This window comes from Peromyscus eremicus, chromosome 16_21, assembly GCF_949786415.1.
Source record: "Peromyscus eremicus chromosome 16_21, PerEre_H2_v1, whole genome shotgun sequence".
Classification (NCBI taxonomy): domain Eukaryota; kingdom Metazoa; phylum Chordata; class Mammalia; order Rodentia; family Cricetidae; genus Peromyscus; species Peromyscus eremicus.
This window is the reverse complement of record NC_081432.1, coordinates 5984250-6003551: the sequence shown is the minus strand read 5'-3', so window position 1 is coordinate 6003551 and position 19302 is coordinate 5984250. Positions and strand designations below refer to the sequence as shown.

Here is a 19302-nt window from a genome sequence, read left to right as displayed (position 1 = left end):
CTGCAACGGCTGCTCTACCTACAGAATTGTTTTGGGGGACGTAAGGTCCACACATGTTTAGGACGACATGTAGAAAGATACTGGTTAACTGATGTAAAGTGATACTCAAACAATCCCAGTCCCCTGGAACCTCATATGGCTTCACGTGAACTAGTGCTGTAACTTGGGAGTGGGACCTGGTCCACAGTATCATTCAGAACCCTGTCGTGCCAGCAAGTGGCTATGGGGCTGCTCAGCAATAACACTGGTTTTATTTGAGCTATAAAAATTACTGCAGGCAGTATTGCCACTAATAGTAATAATTTAGCAAATTGGAGTCAGTATCCACCACGGACAGGAGATGTGCACATGCAGTTTAGATAATTAAAGACCGGATGTAGAGGCTTCTACTGTGATGGAGATTAACCACGTGGTGATTAATGATGGTCTGGAGCTGAGCAGAGAAAGCAATCAAAATGTCCAAACAAAGGCACTAAAACAAGGGCAATAAATGTTTTACGGCAACAATCTGGGATTGTAAAACAGTCTGGTGCTCCACTCATGGAGGCCCCATGTTCCAGACTACTGAGCCAGCACATACATGAGAAAGGGAAGCCATTAATCAGAGCCAATTCATTCTGATTTGAAGCCAGTTGAAGTCACCTGACAATGACCAGGGGAAGTATCCTGGGCTTTACATTATTAACAAGTGAGAAACAAAGCTAGTAGAGTTTGCTGGGCAGTCTAGGACAGGGTCATATTCCTGAAGATCTGCCCATCATCAACTGAGTTCTTAGTTGATGAGTGGTACAGTAAGATGAGTGACCAGGACCCAAACATAAAATCTGAGCATAAAAGTGTACCCACTGTCTACAGAATGGGTGGATGGTAGACTTACATGTTAACTACATGGTTCTCAGGCAATTATAAAACTAGCTGGATGGGATCGAATGGATGCTTTTGCTACAGTAGCAACACTCAACTGCGATGCTTAAACGGCACAGCGCATGCTGTCAGGCCACTGGGTGGGCACCTCCAGTCTCTGGCCTTTCCCTGGGAGCTGCAGTCATGTGTCACAGGCCTGGGCATCTCACCTCACTACCAAGTTCAAAGGAAGCAGGAGGCAGGTGAATAGCCTGCTAATAGTGCCTCCTTTGCAGACTTCAGTTCATTCATAATGTCTGTCTGTCTGTCTGTCTGTCTGGTTAAAAAGGGGCTTCCATGGGGCTGGAGAGACGGCTCAGCTAAGAGTGATTGCTGCTCTTGCAGACAGACAATCTGAGTTCCCCCAGGTCTAGTAGCTCCTCGCTGCCTGTAACTTCAGAGTTCCATGGGATCCAACCCCTTCTTCTGGACTATGTGGGCACTCACACACACAATTAAAAATAAGATAAAAATCTTTTTAAAAGTTTCCATGAACCCCACCCACTGGTAAGTCCACCCTAAACCAGGCACTGGGTTTACCAAAGGACTATGAACTAAGGCTTAAACCAATGCTAACACCTTCCCTAAGAGCATGGCTGCTTGCTCAACATCTGAATAAAATCAGGGCTCTTACACAAGAAGGCCAACAGCCTGCTACGTAGTCAATGCAACAGAGCCCAGAGGAGACAGAATTTACTGTATGTAATGGCGATGTTACACAACCATCACAGAAAACAAAGTGTGGGGGGGGCGTGGGGGAGATGGGGGGATGGGGGGGGTGTCTGAGCATTGGAGTGCTGGCCTACTATGTGCAAGGCCCTAGACAGGAGGTGAGGGAGGAAGGGGGAAAGGGAAAGGGGATGAGCTTGCTTTTGTAGAGGAACTGAGTGCAGTTCCCAGCACCCACATGGTAGCTCCCAATTGCCTGCCACTCCAGTTCTAGGGGATCCAGCTTTCTCATGTACCCACATGGTGCATCAAGTGTATATATATACACTCAGGCAAGCACACATACATACAAATTAATTTTTTCAAAAAACTGCTCCTTTGGCCAGGATAGTGGCACACGCCTTTAAAATTCCAGCACTATGGAGGCAGAGGGAGGTGGATCTCCGTGAATTCGAAGCCAATACACAACGAGAATCTTCATAGGGAGAAGATTGCTCCTGGTCCACCCAGAGCAGAGAAGCAGCTGGAAAGGCCAGACAAGAAACATCACCTCAGCAACTAGAGGAGGTGGTGGGTGAGGGAGAAGACAGTGAGGGACAAGGTCTTGACTTACTTTTTGGTGAGCCGAGGATCCAGAGGAGGGTGCTGAGCTCCATACACGGGCTGAATGCTAAAAGCAGGGGAGGACATAAGTTAGTGAGGAAGCTAAATATGCCAGCTGAGAACTTGATGTCACACTAAACTCACAGACTTGGAAAAGTAGCCTGCTCCCAAAAATGACACCCAAGTCCTTCCAAAAGACAGAAGCCTGCCCTTCGAGACCACCCTGAACAACGTTCCTTTTCCCCAGGGAAGTCCCAGTGCCTTAGCATTCCTGACCAGCAGGCAGTCCTGTCTTTAGGGAAAGCAGCATGGCCGGCCCAGTGAGACGCCTTGGCTGGTAAAAGCGCCTGCTGGGGGCTGGAGAGATGGCTCAGCGGTTAAGAGCACTGGCTGCTCTTCCAGAGGTCCTGAGTTCAATTCCCAGCAACCACATGGTGGCTCACAACCATCTGTAATGAGATCTGGTGCCCTCTTCTGACCTGCAAGCATATATGTAGGCAGAACACAGTATATGTAATAAATAAATAAATAAATCTTAAAAAAAAAAAAAAAAAGCGCCTGCTGTCCACGCCCAACCATCAGTCTAAGTTGGTGAGTGGTGGTGTGTCTGCAATCCCAGTATTCTCACGGCGAGAGGGGAGAAGACAAGAGAACCGCCTGGAGGGTCACAGGCCAGGCAGTCAGCGATACACAGCAGGGCAGGACAAGGAGGTGGAAGACAGAAGCACCCCCTGAAAGGTCCTTTGACTGCGCATGCTCCGTAGCACCCATTCCCCAACACACAGTAACAATAAGTCAAATAAACGAGGCAGCAGGAGAGACTGCAGGCTTTAGAGCCAGGGAAAGCAGAGCTCCAACTCCAGTGCTACCAGCCAATCCCGATGTGACCCTGCGATATTACTGGGTTCCTCGGAGACCACGTTTTCACTGTACAATGAGGACTCTGAAGACGACATCAGGAGAAGAGTGGATCACACTTTCCCAGGCACTTCCGTGTGTGACTTTTCCTGGGAAGATGGGAACAAAGAGCCCTTCTCCCGGGACAGGACATCAACCACAACCCAAGGGAACCATGCCACCCAAGTCCAGCTTGGAGCGAGCGGGTGAGCTAGCTGCTTGGCGTTACTCACAGAAGCATGGTGGCTCAAGGGCTGCAGCATCACGGAAAGCCACGCTAGCATGGACCACTCATGAAAGCTGCATACCTGCAGGGCTCTGCGTAACTCCCAGGCTGCTCAACCGGAGACATTTCCCTTTTCCTGGCAATAGCTTACTGTTTTCGTAAGCGTGGGGGGGGGGGGGGATTGTGAATCCTGCAACTTTCTTACCTTTTGAGAGAGTTTGTAAATTGTGTACCTCCCAGAGTTTTAAGGACCCCCTGGCTCCAGGAGCCAATGCTCCGAAGGGGAAGTCTACATAGCACCTGTTAAGATCTGCTTAGAGCTACGTTAAAAACTTCTTTTTCATAAACTCCAGTTCTGCTAAAAAAAACAATGCCAACAGTACCACAAGGTGGCCATCTCCAGGAGGAATGAGATATGTATAACCTAAAACCAGTATTTTCACTCCCAAAAAGCTATCTTTAAAAATAAAGCTGTTGGCCAGGTGTGGTAGCACACACCTTTAACTCCAGCACTCAGGAGGCAGAGGCAGGTGGATCTCTGTGACTTTGAGGTCAGCCTGGTCTACACAGAGGTCTAGGCCAGCCAGAGATACACTGAGAGATCCTGTCTCAAAAAAAAAAAAAATGTGTATATGCATGGGTGTTTTGCCTGCATCTCTGTCTGTACACCACTTAGGTGCCTGGTGCCCAAGGAAGCCAGAAAAGGGAACTGGATCCTTTGGAATTTAATTTACAGACAGTTGTAAGGCACCGTGTAGGTGCTGGGAACTTCTGCGCCATCTCTCCAGACCCCCTCCCCAAATACCTACCTTAGGAAAAATGCACAGGCATGTGTATCGGGAGGTATATCTAAAACTATTCATATCACCGTGGTTCTTCTGAATCTCCGAGGAGAAACACCTTATATGGCGCCCTACACTGACTAGTGGTAACATAACATGTTAACAGAACCTCATGTACCAGTGACACTAGCAAATAGGCCTGGGAGTAACAATGTGAATCCATCTCTAAGTGCCGGAGCGAAAGCTAAGTCTACAGAGTGAACACTGCATCTTTCCGTTCTGGGTGTGGCTCACACCTTTAATCCCAGCACTTGGGAAGCAGAGGCAGGTGGATCTCTGTGAACCGAAGTCCAGCCTGGTCTACAGAGTGAGTCCCAGGCTAGCCAGGACCACATAGTCTCAAAACACAAAGGAATGGCTAACAGAAAAGGATGTGGCTCTCTACGGAAGGGAGGTGTAGTGGACAAAAAAGAAAAACAGGGGCTTCTGGGAAGTGAACACCTCTGTTCATTTTGGTTATCCATCGGGCCATTACACCACACATCTTAGGTCACAATAAAAACGACCTAAGATTTTCAAGACGGATCAGAGGGTAAAGGCACCTGCTGCCAAGCCTGAGGACCTGAGTTCAAGCCCAGGACTTGTAGATGGAAAGAGAACCAACTCCTGTAAATTGTCCTCTTAGTCCACACATGTATCATGACATGTTCACACACACACACACACATACACAGACAATAAATAATTATAATCAAAAAAGAGTAACAATTACTAGAACACATACAATTCCCAAATGATCAGATTATATACATGTAGGCACAGTCTAGTCCATAATATGAATTTTGTTTTCTTGTTTCTTTGAGACAGGGTTTCCCTGTGTAGTTCTGGCTGTCCTGGAATTCGCTCTGTAGACCAGGCTAGCCTCAAACTCAGAGATCCACCTGCCTCTGTCTCCCAAGTGTTGGGATTAAAGGCATGCACCACCATTGCCCAGTGAAAGATTTTTTTTTTTTAAGATTGAAAAGAAAACTCAGACCAAATGTTAGTTATCCTGATAACTATAAATGACCTGAACTGACTTTTAAAAGAAAATAGATCTCTATCAGCAGGAGCTAGTAAAATAAAGCACATGCATCTTACAAGACTGAGACCAGTCTGTCCCACAGACACGAAGTAAATGCCTACTTAACTGCAGAAGACGCCGCGTTATTCAGTGCTCTCTAGAGGAACATGAGTCTACACATAAAGGAAGGAGTTGATTAGAATGGCTACAGGCTGTGGTCCAGCTAGTCCACAACAGCTGACTACCAACTGGAGGGCCAAGAATCCAGTAGTTCAGTCCACACGGCTGGATGTCCCAGCTGGTCTTCAGAATGCACCAGCATCACAAAGCAGACTGTAATGTCAGTGAAGGAATGCACTTGCTCGCCAGAGCAAGAGCAAGCAGGCAGAGAGCAAGCTTCCTTCTTCCACACCCTTTACAGGCTGCCAGCAGCAGGTGTGGACCAGACTGGAGGTAGACCCGAATTTCCAAATTCTCAGCAGAGGAATCTCAAAAGGCTGAGAAACAAAGAAGGATGTTCAACATCCTTAACCAGCAGGGAAATGCAAATCAAAACTACTTTGAGATTCCATCTTACACCTGTCAGCATGACTAAGACCAATACCACGGAGTCACAACTCACGAAGGCAAGGATGTGGAGCAAGGGGAAACTCCTACATTGCTGGTGGGAGTGCAAACTTGTACAGCCACTATAGAAATCACTACGGCGATTCCTCAGAAAACTACGTCTCCATCTACCTCAAGACCCAGCTATACCACTCCTGGGCATATACCCAAGAGATACTCTGTCCTACCACAAGGACACTTGCTCAACTATGTCTTAGCAGCTTTATTTGTAATAGCCAGAAAGTGGAAACAACCTGGATATCACTCAACTGAAGAATGGATAAAGAAAATGTGGTATATTACACAATGGAGTATTACGCAGCTTTTAGAAAAAAATGACATCATGAAATCTGCAGGCAAATAGATGGGACTAGAAAAAAAAAAAAAATGATCCCAAGAGAGGCAACCCAGACCCAGAAAGGCAAACATGGTCTGTACTCACTTCTAAGTGGACATTAGCTATTAAGTAAAGGATAACCATGCTACAATCCACAGACCCAGAGAGGCTAAGCAACAAGGAGGGATCTAAGGGGGCATGCATGGATTTCCCTGGGAAGGAGAAATAGATTTTTCAGATGGACCGGGCATGGGTGTGTGGTGATATTTTGTTTGTGCTCTAACAAATAAAGCTTGCCTGAAGATCAGAGGGCAGAGCTAGCCACTAGTTAACCATAGAGGCCAGGCCATGGTGGCACACACCTTTAATCCCAGCACTAGGGAGGTGGAGACAGGAATATCAGGTGGGTGGAGACAGGAGCTCAGCTTTCAGTCTAAGGATTCCTTGAGGTAAGAAGTCTTTCTAGGCCGGGCGGTGGTGGCGCACGCCTTTAATCCCAGCACTCGGGAGGCAGAGCCAGGCGGATCTCTGTGAGTTCGAGGCCAGCCTGGACTACCAAGTGAGTTCCAGGAAAGGCGCAAAGCTACACAGAGAAACCCTGTCTCGAAAAACCAAAAAAAAAAAAAAAAAAAAAAAGAAGTCTTTCTAGTGGCTGGCTGTTCAGCTTCTCTGATCTTTCAGCTTTCACCCTGATATCTGACTCTGGCTTTTTATTATAAAGACCAATTAGAATTCGAGCTACACAGGAGGTGATGGGAACAGGAAGGATCAGGTGGGGGAGGGACGGATGGAGGGAGGGAGTACAGGGAGAGACAACTGGAACAGGAAGGTATCTAGGGGGAGATGTGGAAACCTAGTATAGTGGAAACTCCTGGAACCTACGAGGGTGACTATAGGGAAGATTCCTAGTCATAGAGGATATGGAGCCTGAACCAACCATCTTCAGGTACTTGGCAAGGCTCCAGTGGTGGGACCAGGACACCAAACTAGCCACCTTCAACCTTCAACCCACACCTGTCCTGCTTGCAGTATGTGCTAGGGCAATGGTGGCTCAGAGCTTGTGAAAGTGTCAGTCCATGACTGGTCTAACTTGAGGCCCAAGCCACGGGAGGGAGCCCATGCCTGACACTGCCTGGATGTCCAGGAACTGGAAGGTGGATGGCTCAGAGACCTAGGGTAAAACCAAACACTACTGACAAAAAAAAAAAAAAAAAAAAAAAAAAAAAAAGAAGTCAATGAGATAACTCCTAAGGATATTCTGCTGCGCTCATAGACCTCTGCCTGACCCAACTGTCCTCAGAGAGGCTTCCTCCAGCAGCTGATGGGAGCAGATACAGAAACTCACAGCCAAACATTAGGCAGAGCTCAGAGATCCCCAAGGAAAAGGGGAGGAAAGATTGTAGGAGCCAGAGGGGTTGAGGACACTAGGAGAACATGACCCACAGAATCAACTAGGCAGGGCTCCTGCGGTTCACAGAGACTGAAGACACAATCAGAGAGCATGCACAGGTCTGCACTAGGTCCTGTGCTATGGCTGCTTAGCTTGGGGTGTTTGTGTGACTCTTAACTGGGAGTGGGCTATCTCTGACTCTGCTGCCTGCTCTTGGGATCTTTTTCCTCCTACTGGATTGCCTCATCCAGCCTTGATATGAGGGTTTGTGCCTGGTCTTATTGCATCTTGTTATGATGTGTTCAGTAGATATCACTGGGAGGTCTGCTCTTTTCTGAAGTGAAACAGTAAAACAGTGGATCTGGGGAAGAGAGGAAGTGGTGGTGGGGGAGCTGGGGGGAGTGGATGGAGGGGATGCTGCAGTCAGGATGCACTGTATGAGAGAAGAATTTAAGTGGGTCTTCTCACGTCAAATGATTTAACTTAAAAAAAAGTTGCAGCTGGGCGGAGGTTTGAGTTTGAAGTCTACAGAGCAAGTTCCAGGATAGTCAAGGCTATACAGAAAACCTGTCTCAAAAAAACCCAAAAAACAAAAACAACAAAAAAAGCCAGACCTTCCCCCCCCCCAAAAAAAAAAAGAGGAAAGAAAGCAAGCGGGGGACCCTCACGGGTGTACCCAGCATTTGGGTTTAGTTGACTCCAGATGTGGTCAACCTGGCAACCGAGAATAATCTCACAGATGCAAAACTGTAGCGTAAGGACTTCATAGATTTTGTAAAACCATTAAAATTAAGATGTGTTCGCATCTTATGATACAAGGGACACACCAGTAGCAGTACTTTGGTGGCGAGACTGCAGAACGGGGCAGGCCTCGGGGAGAGCGTTCTCCCTGCAAACTGTGCCTTGTGTGCCTTTCTGTCTAGTGGCCTCCGGAGGCGCCACCTTTACAAGATACAACCCAAGCAATCTTGACAGTGGTGAGAGGCCCAGCTCCTGGTGGGCGGTGAGCAGGCTGTGGGTGGGGCCGCACACATGAGAACTCAACCCTGCACACGCTGCCAGGAGACCCTGGCTTGCTTCCTCCCTCTCTGTGTATCGTTTAATCTTCACCCAATGTTTAGGAAACACAACCAGGTCTCTTTCTGAGACTTACTTATTTTTATTCATGTGCCTGCGTGTGTGCCTGTGTGAGCATGTATGTGCCACGTGCATGTAGTGCCCTCAGAGGCCAGAAGAGGGCATAAGCTCCTCTGGAACTTGAGTTAAAGACAGTTGTGAGCCCAGGTGCTCGCTCACTCGCTCACTCGCTCGCTCGCTCTGTGAGAGCAGTGAATGCTCTTAATCACTGAGTCACCTCTCCAGCCAAGTTCACCCAGATTTCTGTTTCTTGTGACAGAGGAAATCCTTAAGATGCTTTCAAATAAGAATGTGAGCCAGCCAATCATTTCCACATGATATCATTCTTACTTTTTAGAGTAGCATAGAAGATGTTAGATACCATTGTGACAGTTTCCAACAAAGTGTCCACACTGTTTCTTTTAGTTCAGAGGGAATCTTCTCCCCTGTGAGTCTGAGTTCTGGACATTCTGGCCCTTTTCAGCTGTGAGACTCCCTGGACCTCTCTGGAAGATTACTAAGTGATTCATCCCATATGCTGCCACAGAAGCACTAACCCTGAAAGGCTATGCCAGTGTGTTCCTGGCACTTCCTGGGCAGAGGAAAAGAACAGGAAAAAGCCCAGAGGTACTAGAATACAGGGAAAGTCTGGCTCACAGAGGGAGAGAGAGAGAGAGGCTTAAACAAAAACAAAAATTAAAACCTAACCACTAAGATCCGGGGGGGGGGGGGGGGGTTGGGTCATGGGTTTGCATTTTAACGTTTTCAGATTCTTAGACTCAAGCACTTGAACTCTCAAGTCCAAAGCCCTCTGTAGTCAAACATTAAATGCTAGACAAGGCAGGAGGCTCCCGCCAGGCCAGTTAGGTTAGCTGACTGGATAAAAAAGGAAGATCCTCGGATCCTCTTGAGAAAAGGAGACCTAATCGTACGGGCCTGAGGGCCAGAGGCCCATCAGCTATGAGGAAGAGGCTCTTCTGCTCCAGGAGACTATTTTTCAAAGATGTTGGCTGATGTGCTGGCGTAGCCAGAAAGGCTGAGATAAATGATGAGCCTCAGCAGCAGAGGCATTGGAGCCCCAATTGAATTTGTTAGCGTGTTCTTGAACTAGACCATGATGTATCTGAACCAGGGATACTTTGTATAATAAATCAGTTTGCTGAACCTCAACAAGACAGGTGGGGAGTTAGAAAAGGAGAAGAAATCAAGATTATCGCAGGGGCTGGACGAAGACAGACTGTAGAGTAGGAGAGCAAAGGTGCCCATTTGCTGACGTTATAATTCACTTGTGAGGGGCTGGAGAGATGCCTCAGTGGTTCACAGTGCTGGCTGCTCTTCAAAGGTCACAGGTTCAATTCCCCGCACCCACATGGTAGCTCAAAACTCCATTTCCAGAAGACCCGACACCCTTTTCTGTCCCAGACAGACACACGAAATAATTTTTTTAAAAATTTTAGTATAGGGGCTGGAGAGATGGCTCAGTGGTTAAGAGCACTGGCTGCTCTTCCAGAGGACCCTTGTTCAATTCCCAGCACCCACATGGCAGCTCACAACTGTCTTTAAGTCCAGTTCCAGGGGATCTGACACCTTCACACTAATGCACATAAAATAAAAAATTTAAAAAAAAATTTTAGTATAATAATTCACCTATGAGCCTGTGCCGACCAGGCCCCCTGAGAGCCCCACACTCAATACCAGGGAAAGCTGGTCTCCACTCAACTTTTTTTTTCCCCCCAGAGCTGAGGACCGAACCCAGGGCCTTGTGCTTGCTAGGCAAGCACTCTACCACTGATCTAAATCCCCAATCCCTCCATTCCACTTTTAAATTGACATTCATCATTGTGGGGGTCGGGGTGGGTAGCAGCATACATCTGTAATTTTGGAACTTGGGAAGCTGAGACTAGCCTTGGCTACAGGGAATACACCAGGTCAGCCTAGACTACAGTATGAGACTCTACCTCAAAGGAAAAAAAAAAACATTCTTTTTGCTCAAAGTGTAAAAGCATAAATCACCATTTTCAGACCAAAAGCAAAGTACGGGAAAAAATAATAAACACCCATGAAGTGAGGGTGGCCTCATGTTAACAGCTGCCAGATTTCCAGCCTCTGAGGAATACAGGTCATTAGGGAGACCACTGATCTCTGTCACAGTCCTTCCCTACAAGCCAGCCGTCCCTAAGGCACAGGGACCCTCCAGTCCGTTCCCACTCTTCCTTTCACTGATCTCTTTCCTTTATTGTTAGTGTGTGCTGTGTGTGTGATTTTGCCTGCAAGTACAGATGCCATGACACGTGGGTGGAGGTCAGAACAACTCTGAGGAATTACTCTTTCCATCATGGGTCCTAGGGATCAAACCCAGGTTGTCAGGTCTGTGGAAGTGTGGGAGCAGGTCCCTTTCCCACTGAGCCCAATCACTAGACCTAGTCAATGTCTGTCTCCTTTCTTCTCCTTCTCCTCCTCCCTCCTCTTCCTCCTTTTCTATTTCTTGTGATGCTGGGAGATCAAGGGCTTCAGCTCTCAGAGACGAGCATCCTAACAAGAGCTCCAGGCTCAGCCCCGCAGGATCCCTCCACATCTGGCTGTTTTCACTGAGCCACATGTTTCCGCCCAGCTCCACGGTCACTTTATCTGATTACAAATGTGACATTTGCTTAGTGGAAAAACTGGAAAGCCGGTCACTTGTTGATCTTCAGCAGGGGAAGCACCAGTGCTGAGCAGATTTTCAGCTTCTGGAAAGCTGTGGTCTCTGTCTGTGGCTCCCTCCCGCCGTGGTAGAATGCAGCACACACCAGCAGGTGTTTACTGTCCCGAGTGGGTAAGGTCAGAACTCACAGACCTGGGCTCTGCTTAAGCTAACTGTTCTCTAGTAGAGCTGAAAGCCAGAGACTGGCATGCTGCAGCCTGGAGGACACCGCACACGCTCTGACAGACAGCATGAAGCCAAGGGGCTAGCCTCTGCCATGCACTGAGAAGACAAACCCACAGAAAGTGCTGCCAGGTGTCTTACCCACTTGCAGCAGTGGGAAAGCTCTGGTGGGAAAACCCAGCAGGTGTCTGGTGCTGACACGGAAGCTGAGCAAACACTGGAGCAGAGCTGTCGTTTTAAATGCCAAGACATTGGCAACAGGACTCATTTACACGGATGCTCCACGGAAACCTTCCAGACCCCAAAGTTCGCTGTTTGGGTGAGAATTCAGTACTTCCCAGTCACTTACTTTATCAGCAAAAACATTTCCAAGCCCAAAACGGGATGCAATAAACCTGCCCAGGCAAACTCCAGCCATTATACTGGTCTCCTGTCAGATTCCTAAATGCTATGAAAAATGACCAAATTGACAGGGAGAGATTTTATTTAAAAATACACGAATGACCATGTACTTCAAGACTGGCTACTTTTCTCAACGTTTTCTTTTTTCAGCGTGGGAGCAGAACCCAGTGCTGGACAAATGACCACATCCGAAGCCCCTCAACTTCTCAATAACCACTTTTCTTCCCTATAGTCCAGACCGTTCTTGAACTCCTGATCCTCCTGCCTCCACCATACAAATTCTAAGATTCCAGGTAGTGGGGGCTAGCACCTTAACTTCTACTAATACTAGTAATGACTCCTGTGACCTTTTTTTTGGGAGACTCATGTAGCATAGGGTGATCTCTATTTCCACATGTAGCTCCCCTCCCCAGTGCTGTGACTACAAGCATGTACCGCCACCACCACTACCACACATGGCTTTACATGGTGCTGGGGGCTAAACCCGGGGCTTCCTGCACACTACCCACACACTCTACCAACTGAGGTACAGCCCCAGCCCCCGCTGACTTTAATGACCAGCCTTCGGGGGCTGGAGAGACGGTTCAGCTGATAACAGTACTGGCGGCTCTTCCAGATGATCCAGACTCAAATCCCAGCACCCACATGGTGGCGGCTCACAACTGTCTGGAACTCCAGTTCCAGAGGGTCCAACGCCCTCTACTGACCTCCATTGGCATTGCATGTACGTGGTGCACAGACACACACAGGAAAAGCACCCATACACAGAAAATAAAAATAAATAAAATCTCAAAAAAAAAAATTACTAACAAGCTTTTTGCTTAAAGGCAAAAGAAGCCGTTTCAGCAGGCCTGGAGATAAGCATACGGGGTGACCCAGTTCCCCTCTTTGTCTCTCCTATACCCTCGTGACAAGATTCCACACTCCTTGGACTGCAGACGCTGCTCTCATAACCACCAGGACTAAGGGGGTGAGAAGCACCGACAGGGAGAGCTCTGGGGCAAGGCGTCCTCAAGTCTGCTCCATGGCCTCCCCATCGGCCTCAGTTTTTGCTTTTTGTTTGTTTGTTTGTTTTTAAGATCTTACTTTTTAAAAATTATTTATTTTTATTTTATGTGCATTGGTTGAACCCAGGTCCTCTGGAAGAGCAATCAGTGCTCTTAACTTCTGAGCCATCTCTCCAGCCCCTGGCCTCACTTTTCTTATCTAAAGGGTCTTAGCTTCAAGTTCTAGCATCTGGTAATTCTACCACACTTGGCAGCTCACCCAGGCACAAAAGAGCCCATCTTCTGTCCCTGCCCCCAAATCTGCTCAACAATCACACCTGGTGAGTGGGAGCTGATGAGTGAATGCAATGATCAGCTTCAGAACTGGTCCAGACCTTACAGCTCACTCAATCCAAGCCTCATTCCATAGATAAGGAAATCAAGTATGGCGGAGCTCAGTATTTTGATGTGGTGGTTTGAATAGGTATGGCCCCATAGACTCATGTGTTTGAGTGCTTGGCACACAGGGAGTGGCACTATTAGGAGGTGTGGCCTTGTTGGATTAGGTATGGCCTTGTTGGAGGAAGTGTGTCACTGGGGGGGCGGGCTCTGAGGTCTCAGAAGCTCAAGTCTTTCCAGTGCATCAGTCTCTTTCTGCTGCCTGAGGATCAAGATATGAACTCCAGCTCCTTCTCCAGCGCCATGTCTGCCTGCACACAGCAGTGCTTTCTGCCTTGATGATAATGGACTAAACCTCTGAAACTGTAAGTCAGCCCCAATTAAATGTTTTCCTTTGTAAGAGTTGTGGTCATGATGTCTCTTCACAGCAACAGAACACTGACCGAGGCAGAAGTTAGAACCAGGGAATGGGGGACTGCTGTGATAGGCCCGACCATGTTTTTGTTTGGAGGAATTTGGACTTTGGGACTTTGTGTTAGGAAAGCAATGGAATGCTTTGAGCACTGCTTAATGGGCCATACTAGTAGGAGCATGGAGGACAGTGGTGCTGAGGGTGATTTAAACTGTGGGGGCCTGGCTCTAGAGGTTTCAGAAGAGAAGAACTTTAATATGTTGCCTGTAGAGTATTCTTGTGATATTTTGGTGAAGAATGTGGCTGTTTTTTGCCCTTGTCTGAAGTCTGCCTGAGGCTAAAGTGAAGAGTTTTGGATTAATTCCGTTGGCAGAGGAAATCTCAAATCACACAACAGTCTAGTATAGACTCCGTTGTGTGAACATTAGTGTTAATGTTAATGAAGATTTATCATGAAAAAGAACGAACTGAGCAAGGAAAATCACAAAATGTACAGATTGAGGAGAGAGGGGGCACCAGAAAATGTAATGGAGCTAAATTCTATGTTCAAGAAGATAAACAGATTAAAGAAAAGCTGGATGTTAAATGGAATAAAGGGAGTGGTGACCTCAGGGCAAGATCTCACTCAGCTAAGCTTCCAAATTGTGAAAAGGAATTAAAGAACAGCTTAGGTCCAGGCATGGTGGTGCATGTCTTCAATCTCAACACTAGTCTGAGGCCAGCCTAGTCTACAGATCGAGTTCCAGGACAGCCAAGTTTACAAGTTTAGGCAGTGAAGGAAACCACTGAAAACAGGAAGCTGGTGAAGATATAACTGAACAAGGGGGCCGTGCTCTAGCCTCAGCAAGCAGCAGGACTTGACAGCTTCAGCCATAGTTCTGGCCTTAGAGTCAAGGACAGAAGAAAGGGGCTATGGAACCTCCCTCTACAACTAAGGAAAGCTGCTGAGGCCAGGTGTGTGTCAGGGGTGTCCCTGAATGGAGGCCCAGAGAGGCCATTGTGTGAAGCTGTGAAGGAGAAGCCTGGATTTCCTTGAAGACCCCAATGGCAATGCCAGTGTCATGGGATACCTGCCGAGGAAAGCTGCTACCAGAGAGTGGAACCAGCCCAAGAGAGAGAAGTGTGCTGCAGTCAACGAAGGTTGGGGAAGGGAGCTGGAGATCTGAAGAGGGCTTTGACGTCAGACACGGAGGAGCAGAGTTCGGAGTCTGCCCAGCTGGTTTCAGTCTTGCTTTGGTCCAGCGTTTCCTCACTATGCTCCCTTTCCTTCATTTTGGAATGGTAATGTACACCCTGTGCCATTGTTTGTTGGAAGTATGTGATCTGTGTTTGGTTGGAAACTCCAGCTCACACCTGCTTCATATGGAAAGCCCCATTCTTGTCTCTCTCTCTCTCTCTCCAAACTCCACCCTCTCAGAGAATCTCTAACAAAGAGAAGGCACCAAAAAGCCCAGTCCTGTATTCTTGGTGGCTATGGCAGCTCCTCCCCTGAGGCTGCCAGCCACCCAAGTCCCCACCTAAAGCGGTCAGCTTTTGAACATACTTGGGCACAAACCCAGCTTGTGGCAGACACATCATCACCCCTCGCCTACAACCTATATAATCTCCCTGCTTTAGTCCACCCATGTGCCTTCTCTGGCCTTGGGAGTTGCTTTTACTTTTTCAATTCAGCTTGACCTGGCTTACTGCATTAGCAGAGAAACTATCGGGGTACAGAAAACCTATTCATCTGCTTTTTATTTAGATTTTATAAGAGATTACAGTTAAGAGAATGCATGGATCTCAGAAGAGACTTTGAACTTCAGACTTTTAAACATTGTTGAGACTGATAGACTATGGGGACTTTTGAAGTTGGACTAAATGCATTTCATATAATGTTACGGCTACAAGCCTATGGGGGCCAGGAAGTGGAGTGTGGTGGTTTGAATGGATGTAGCCCCATAGACTCATGCGTTTGAGTGCATGGCACACAGGAAGTGGCACTATTAGGAGGCATGGCCTTGGTGGAGTGGGTGTGGCCTTGTTGGAGGAAGTGTGACACTATGGGGGTGGGCTCTGAGGTCTCAGAAGCTCAAGTCTTGCCAGTGTGGCCCAGTCTCCTTCTGCTGCCTGCAGATCTCACAGTTCCTTCTCCAGCACCACACTGCCATGCTTCCGACCATGACGATAATGGACTAAACTTCTGAACTGTAAGCCAGCCCCATTAAATGTTTCATTTATAAAAGTTGCTGTGGTCACAGTGTCTCTTCACAGCAACAGAAACCCAAACTAAGACACCTGACTTATTTTTTATTATATCATGTGCACCCCCCCACAACACACGCACCATACATATGGAGGCCAGAGGACAGTTTGGGTAGTCAGGTCTCTCCTTCCACCATGGAGGTCCTGGGGACTGAACGGGTCTTCAGGCGTGGTGGTAGCGCCTTTGCCCACTTCACTTGGCTTCTTCTCTGAAGATCAGTACTTGGGAGTGACCCCTCCTCCCTCCACCTACTCCCTACTTGGAAGATCAGCAAGTCTCCTGGCTCTGAACTCAACTGCTCTCCCCTACTCACTGCCGGCTCAGGGCTTACCACCCTGCTCACTGTGAGCAGCTTAGCTGTGAACAACTAACTCGCCTCCCACGCCTGTCTTCCCAGAACTCAGAGGTGGCCCTGTAGGGTTTGGCAACATGTAACACATGTGAGAAAGGTATCTGTCCCAATATCCGGTCACCTTCCTGACACTACGTAGACAAAAGTGGGAGTGGGGGAGAGTTTTAAATGTCCTATACCAACTGAAGACACAGGACCAAGTCACTCACTTTCTCAGGTTGGCTAGAATGGGTTTCCCTGATGCTGGAACTGACCCTTGACCTCAAGGGTCAACCACTGAGCTACATCTCCAGCCTTCATTTTAGTTTTTTGAGACAGGTCGCCTAGCTAGGAAAGTGTCAGAACTGGGATTTTTAACCCAGGCAGTCAGGTGACAGAGACTGTGTTCTGTAACATGCTGCTTATCTGCCCACACTGACACAGTGACCTAAGCTGAGTGTGGTGGCACACGCCTTGAATCCCAGCATTCAGGGGCACACGCAGGTGATCTCTGTGAGTTCGAGGCAGGCCTGGGCTACACAGTGAGCTACATAATAAGACATTGTCTGAAAATAAGTATTTTTCAGAATGTCTTGAAATCAAGGACAAGAGAGAAGGCTCAGTGGTTAAGAGCACTGGCTGTTCTTGCAGAGGACCTGGGTTCCGTTCTCAGCAGCCATGTGGCACTCTCAATCACCTGCAACTTCAGTTCTAAGGGATCTGACGCCCTCTTCTGACTTCTGCAGGTACTGCACACACATGATTCACTTACATACATGCGTACAAAACACTCATATATCAATTAAAAATAAATAAATCTGCCGGGCGGTGGTGGCGCATGCCTTTACTCCCAGCACTCGGGAGGCAGAGGCAGGCGGATCTCTGTGAGTTCGAGGCTAGCCTGGGCTACCAAGTGAGTTCCAGGAAAGGCGCAAAGCTACACAGAGAAACCCTGCCTCGAAAAACCAAAATAAATAAATAAATAAATAAATAAATCTTTTAAAAAGTATTCTGAAATTAGTGGTGATGGATGGCCAAAACCAGCTACCTTCAGGATGAATTCCCTGCACACCACTGAACCATATATTTAAGAGTGAATTTGGGGCCGGAACAATGGCTCCACACTTAAAAGCACCCATCACTCTTGCAGAGTACCCAAGTTTGGTTCCCAGCACCCACGTGACAGCTCACAATTATCTTTCATAATTCCAATTCCGGGGAATCCAATCCCTCTTACGACTTCTGCCACCAGCACGAGGTGTGCACATGTGTGCAGGCATACATGCTGGCAAAACACTCTTAAAATAACCAAGGACACTTAAAATAAACCAAGGCTGGCAGCGCACACCTTTCATCCCAGCCCTTGGGAGGCAGAAGCAGGTGCATCTCCATGAGTCGGAGACCAGCCTGGTCTATATAGTGAGTTCCAGGCCAGTCGAGGGTACTTAGTAAGACAAACTAACTAACTAATTAATTAATTAATTAATCTAAAAAAAGAGTGAATTTTTTTTTTTATCTCAATAACATTTTTAAAAAAAGAAAAAGATGGGCTGGAGGGATGACTCAGAGGTTAAGAGCACTGATTCTTAGCTGCTCTTCCAGAGGACCTGAGCTCAATTTCCAGCAACCACATGGTGGCTCACAACCATCTGTAATGGGGTCCAATGCCCTCCTCTGGTGTGCAGGCATACATGTCATAACACTGTATACATGATAAATAAATAAATCTTTAAAAAAGAAAAAAAAGAGGCCGGGCGGTGGTGGCGCACGCCTTTAATCCCAGCACTTGGGAGGCAGAGCCAGGCGAATCTCTGTGAGTTCGAGGCCAGCCTGGTCTACAAAGTGAGTCCCAGGAAAGGCGCAAAGCTACACAGAGAAACCCTGTCTTGAAAAACCAAAAAAAAAAAAAAGAAAAAAAAAAGAAAAAGGAAGAAAGAAAGAAAAAGAACACTTCGGGGCTAGAGAAATGGTCAGCAATTACGAGCGCTGGCCGCTCTTAAGTGACCCGGGTTTGATTCCCAGCGGCCACGTGGTCACAGGGTCCCAGAGGATCTGACGACCTCTTGTGGCTTCCGTGGGCACTGCAGGCACACAAATGGTGCACAGACTTACATGCACAGCAAACACTCATACACAACAAAATAAAATTTTAAAAATAAAGAGCTAGGCATAGTGGAGGCCTGGGGAAGCAGATGCAGGCGGACCTCCGTGAGTTCAAGGCTAGCCCTGGTCTACACAGTAAGCTCCAGGACAGGCAGGACTACATAGTGAAACTCCATCTCAACACACAAACAAGGAAACTTTAAAGGATGCTTTGTTTGTTTTTAATTTGGGCATTCTAACAAACTTTCTATTTGTTGTCACTAAAGTCACTCCATCGGGATCAAAGAAACTGGAAGTAACCGCTGCTTGAACTCCTCTGACCTTTCATACGGTAAAGAAGAGAGAAGTAGCCGCTTCTGCCCTGCTGGGGACCCAGCACATGCTCATTCATCTGCCGGCCCGGGAGAACCCTTCTCTTTTCCAGACTCCCGAGAGTTCAGGTGTCAAAGTTCTGTTCTGGAAGCAAAGCACCATCTATGGGAAAGCACCAGCTTTCCTCAGCAGCCCTGAGCTTGGGGCGCTCTGCTCAGAGTGCACAGGGGACCATACTTCCCTCACCCGGCGGGTATTAAAAGTGTTTATGGATCATGGCAAACGTTTTTATGCCTCAATAATAAACAAGACAAACAACTAATACTGGGGGAGCTGAGAAACATCCTTTTAAATGTTCACTTGCTCTAATAACAACAGTACGATTAATAATGACTATTTATGGAGCAAGTACAATGTACTAAATAAACACTGTCGTGGTTCTTTACAAACAGGGCATTTCATTTAGCCTTCACATAACCCTGAGGGTGTTTTTAATTCCCCATTTCATAGACTAGGAAACTGAGGTCTAGACAGATTGTCAATCATACAGTTAAGAGAAGCTGAATAACAACAACAATAATAATAATAATCTAGACTCCAAAGTTCTTGCCTCTACTGCTCTGTTTCAAAGTGAAAAAGGAAGCCAGAGATTTG

General features: G+C 47.4%; 1 protein-coding gene across 1 annotated transcript in view; it reads right to left on the bottom strand.

The window, feature by feature from the left end:
- Nucleotides 1–19302, bottom strand: part of Tbc1d22b (TBC1 domain family member 22B) — a 61046-nt gene that overhangs the window by 39503 nt on the left and 2241 nt on the right. The window contains exon 2 of the mRNA XM_059281622.1: nucleotides 2186–2242. Within this exon, the coding sequence (XP_059137605.1) occupies nucleotides 2186–2242 (57 nt within the window). The remainder of the gene's footprint in view (nucleotides 1–2185; nucleotides 2243–19302) is intronic.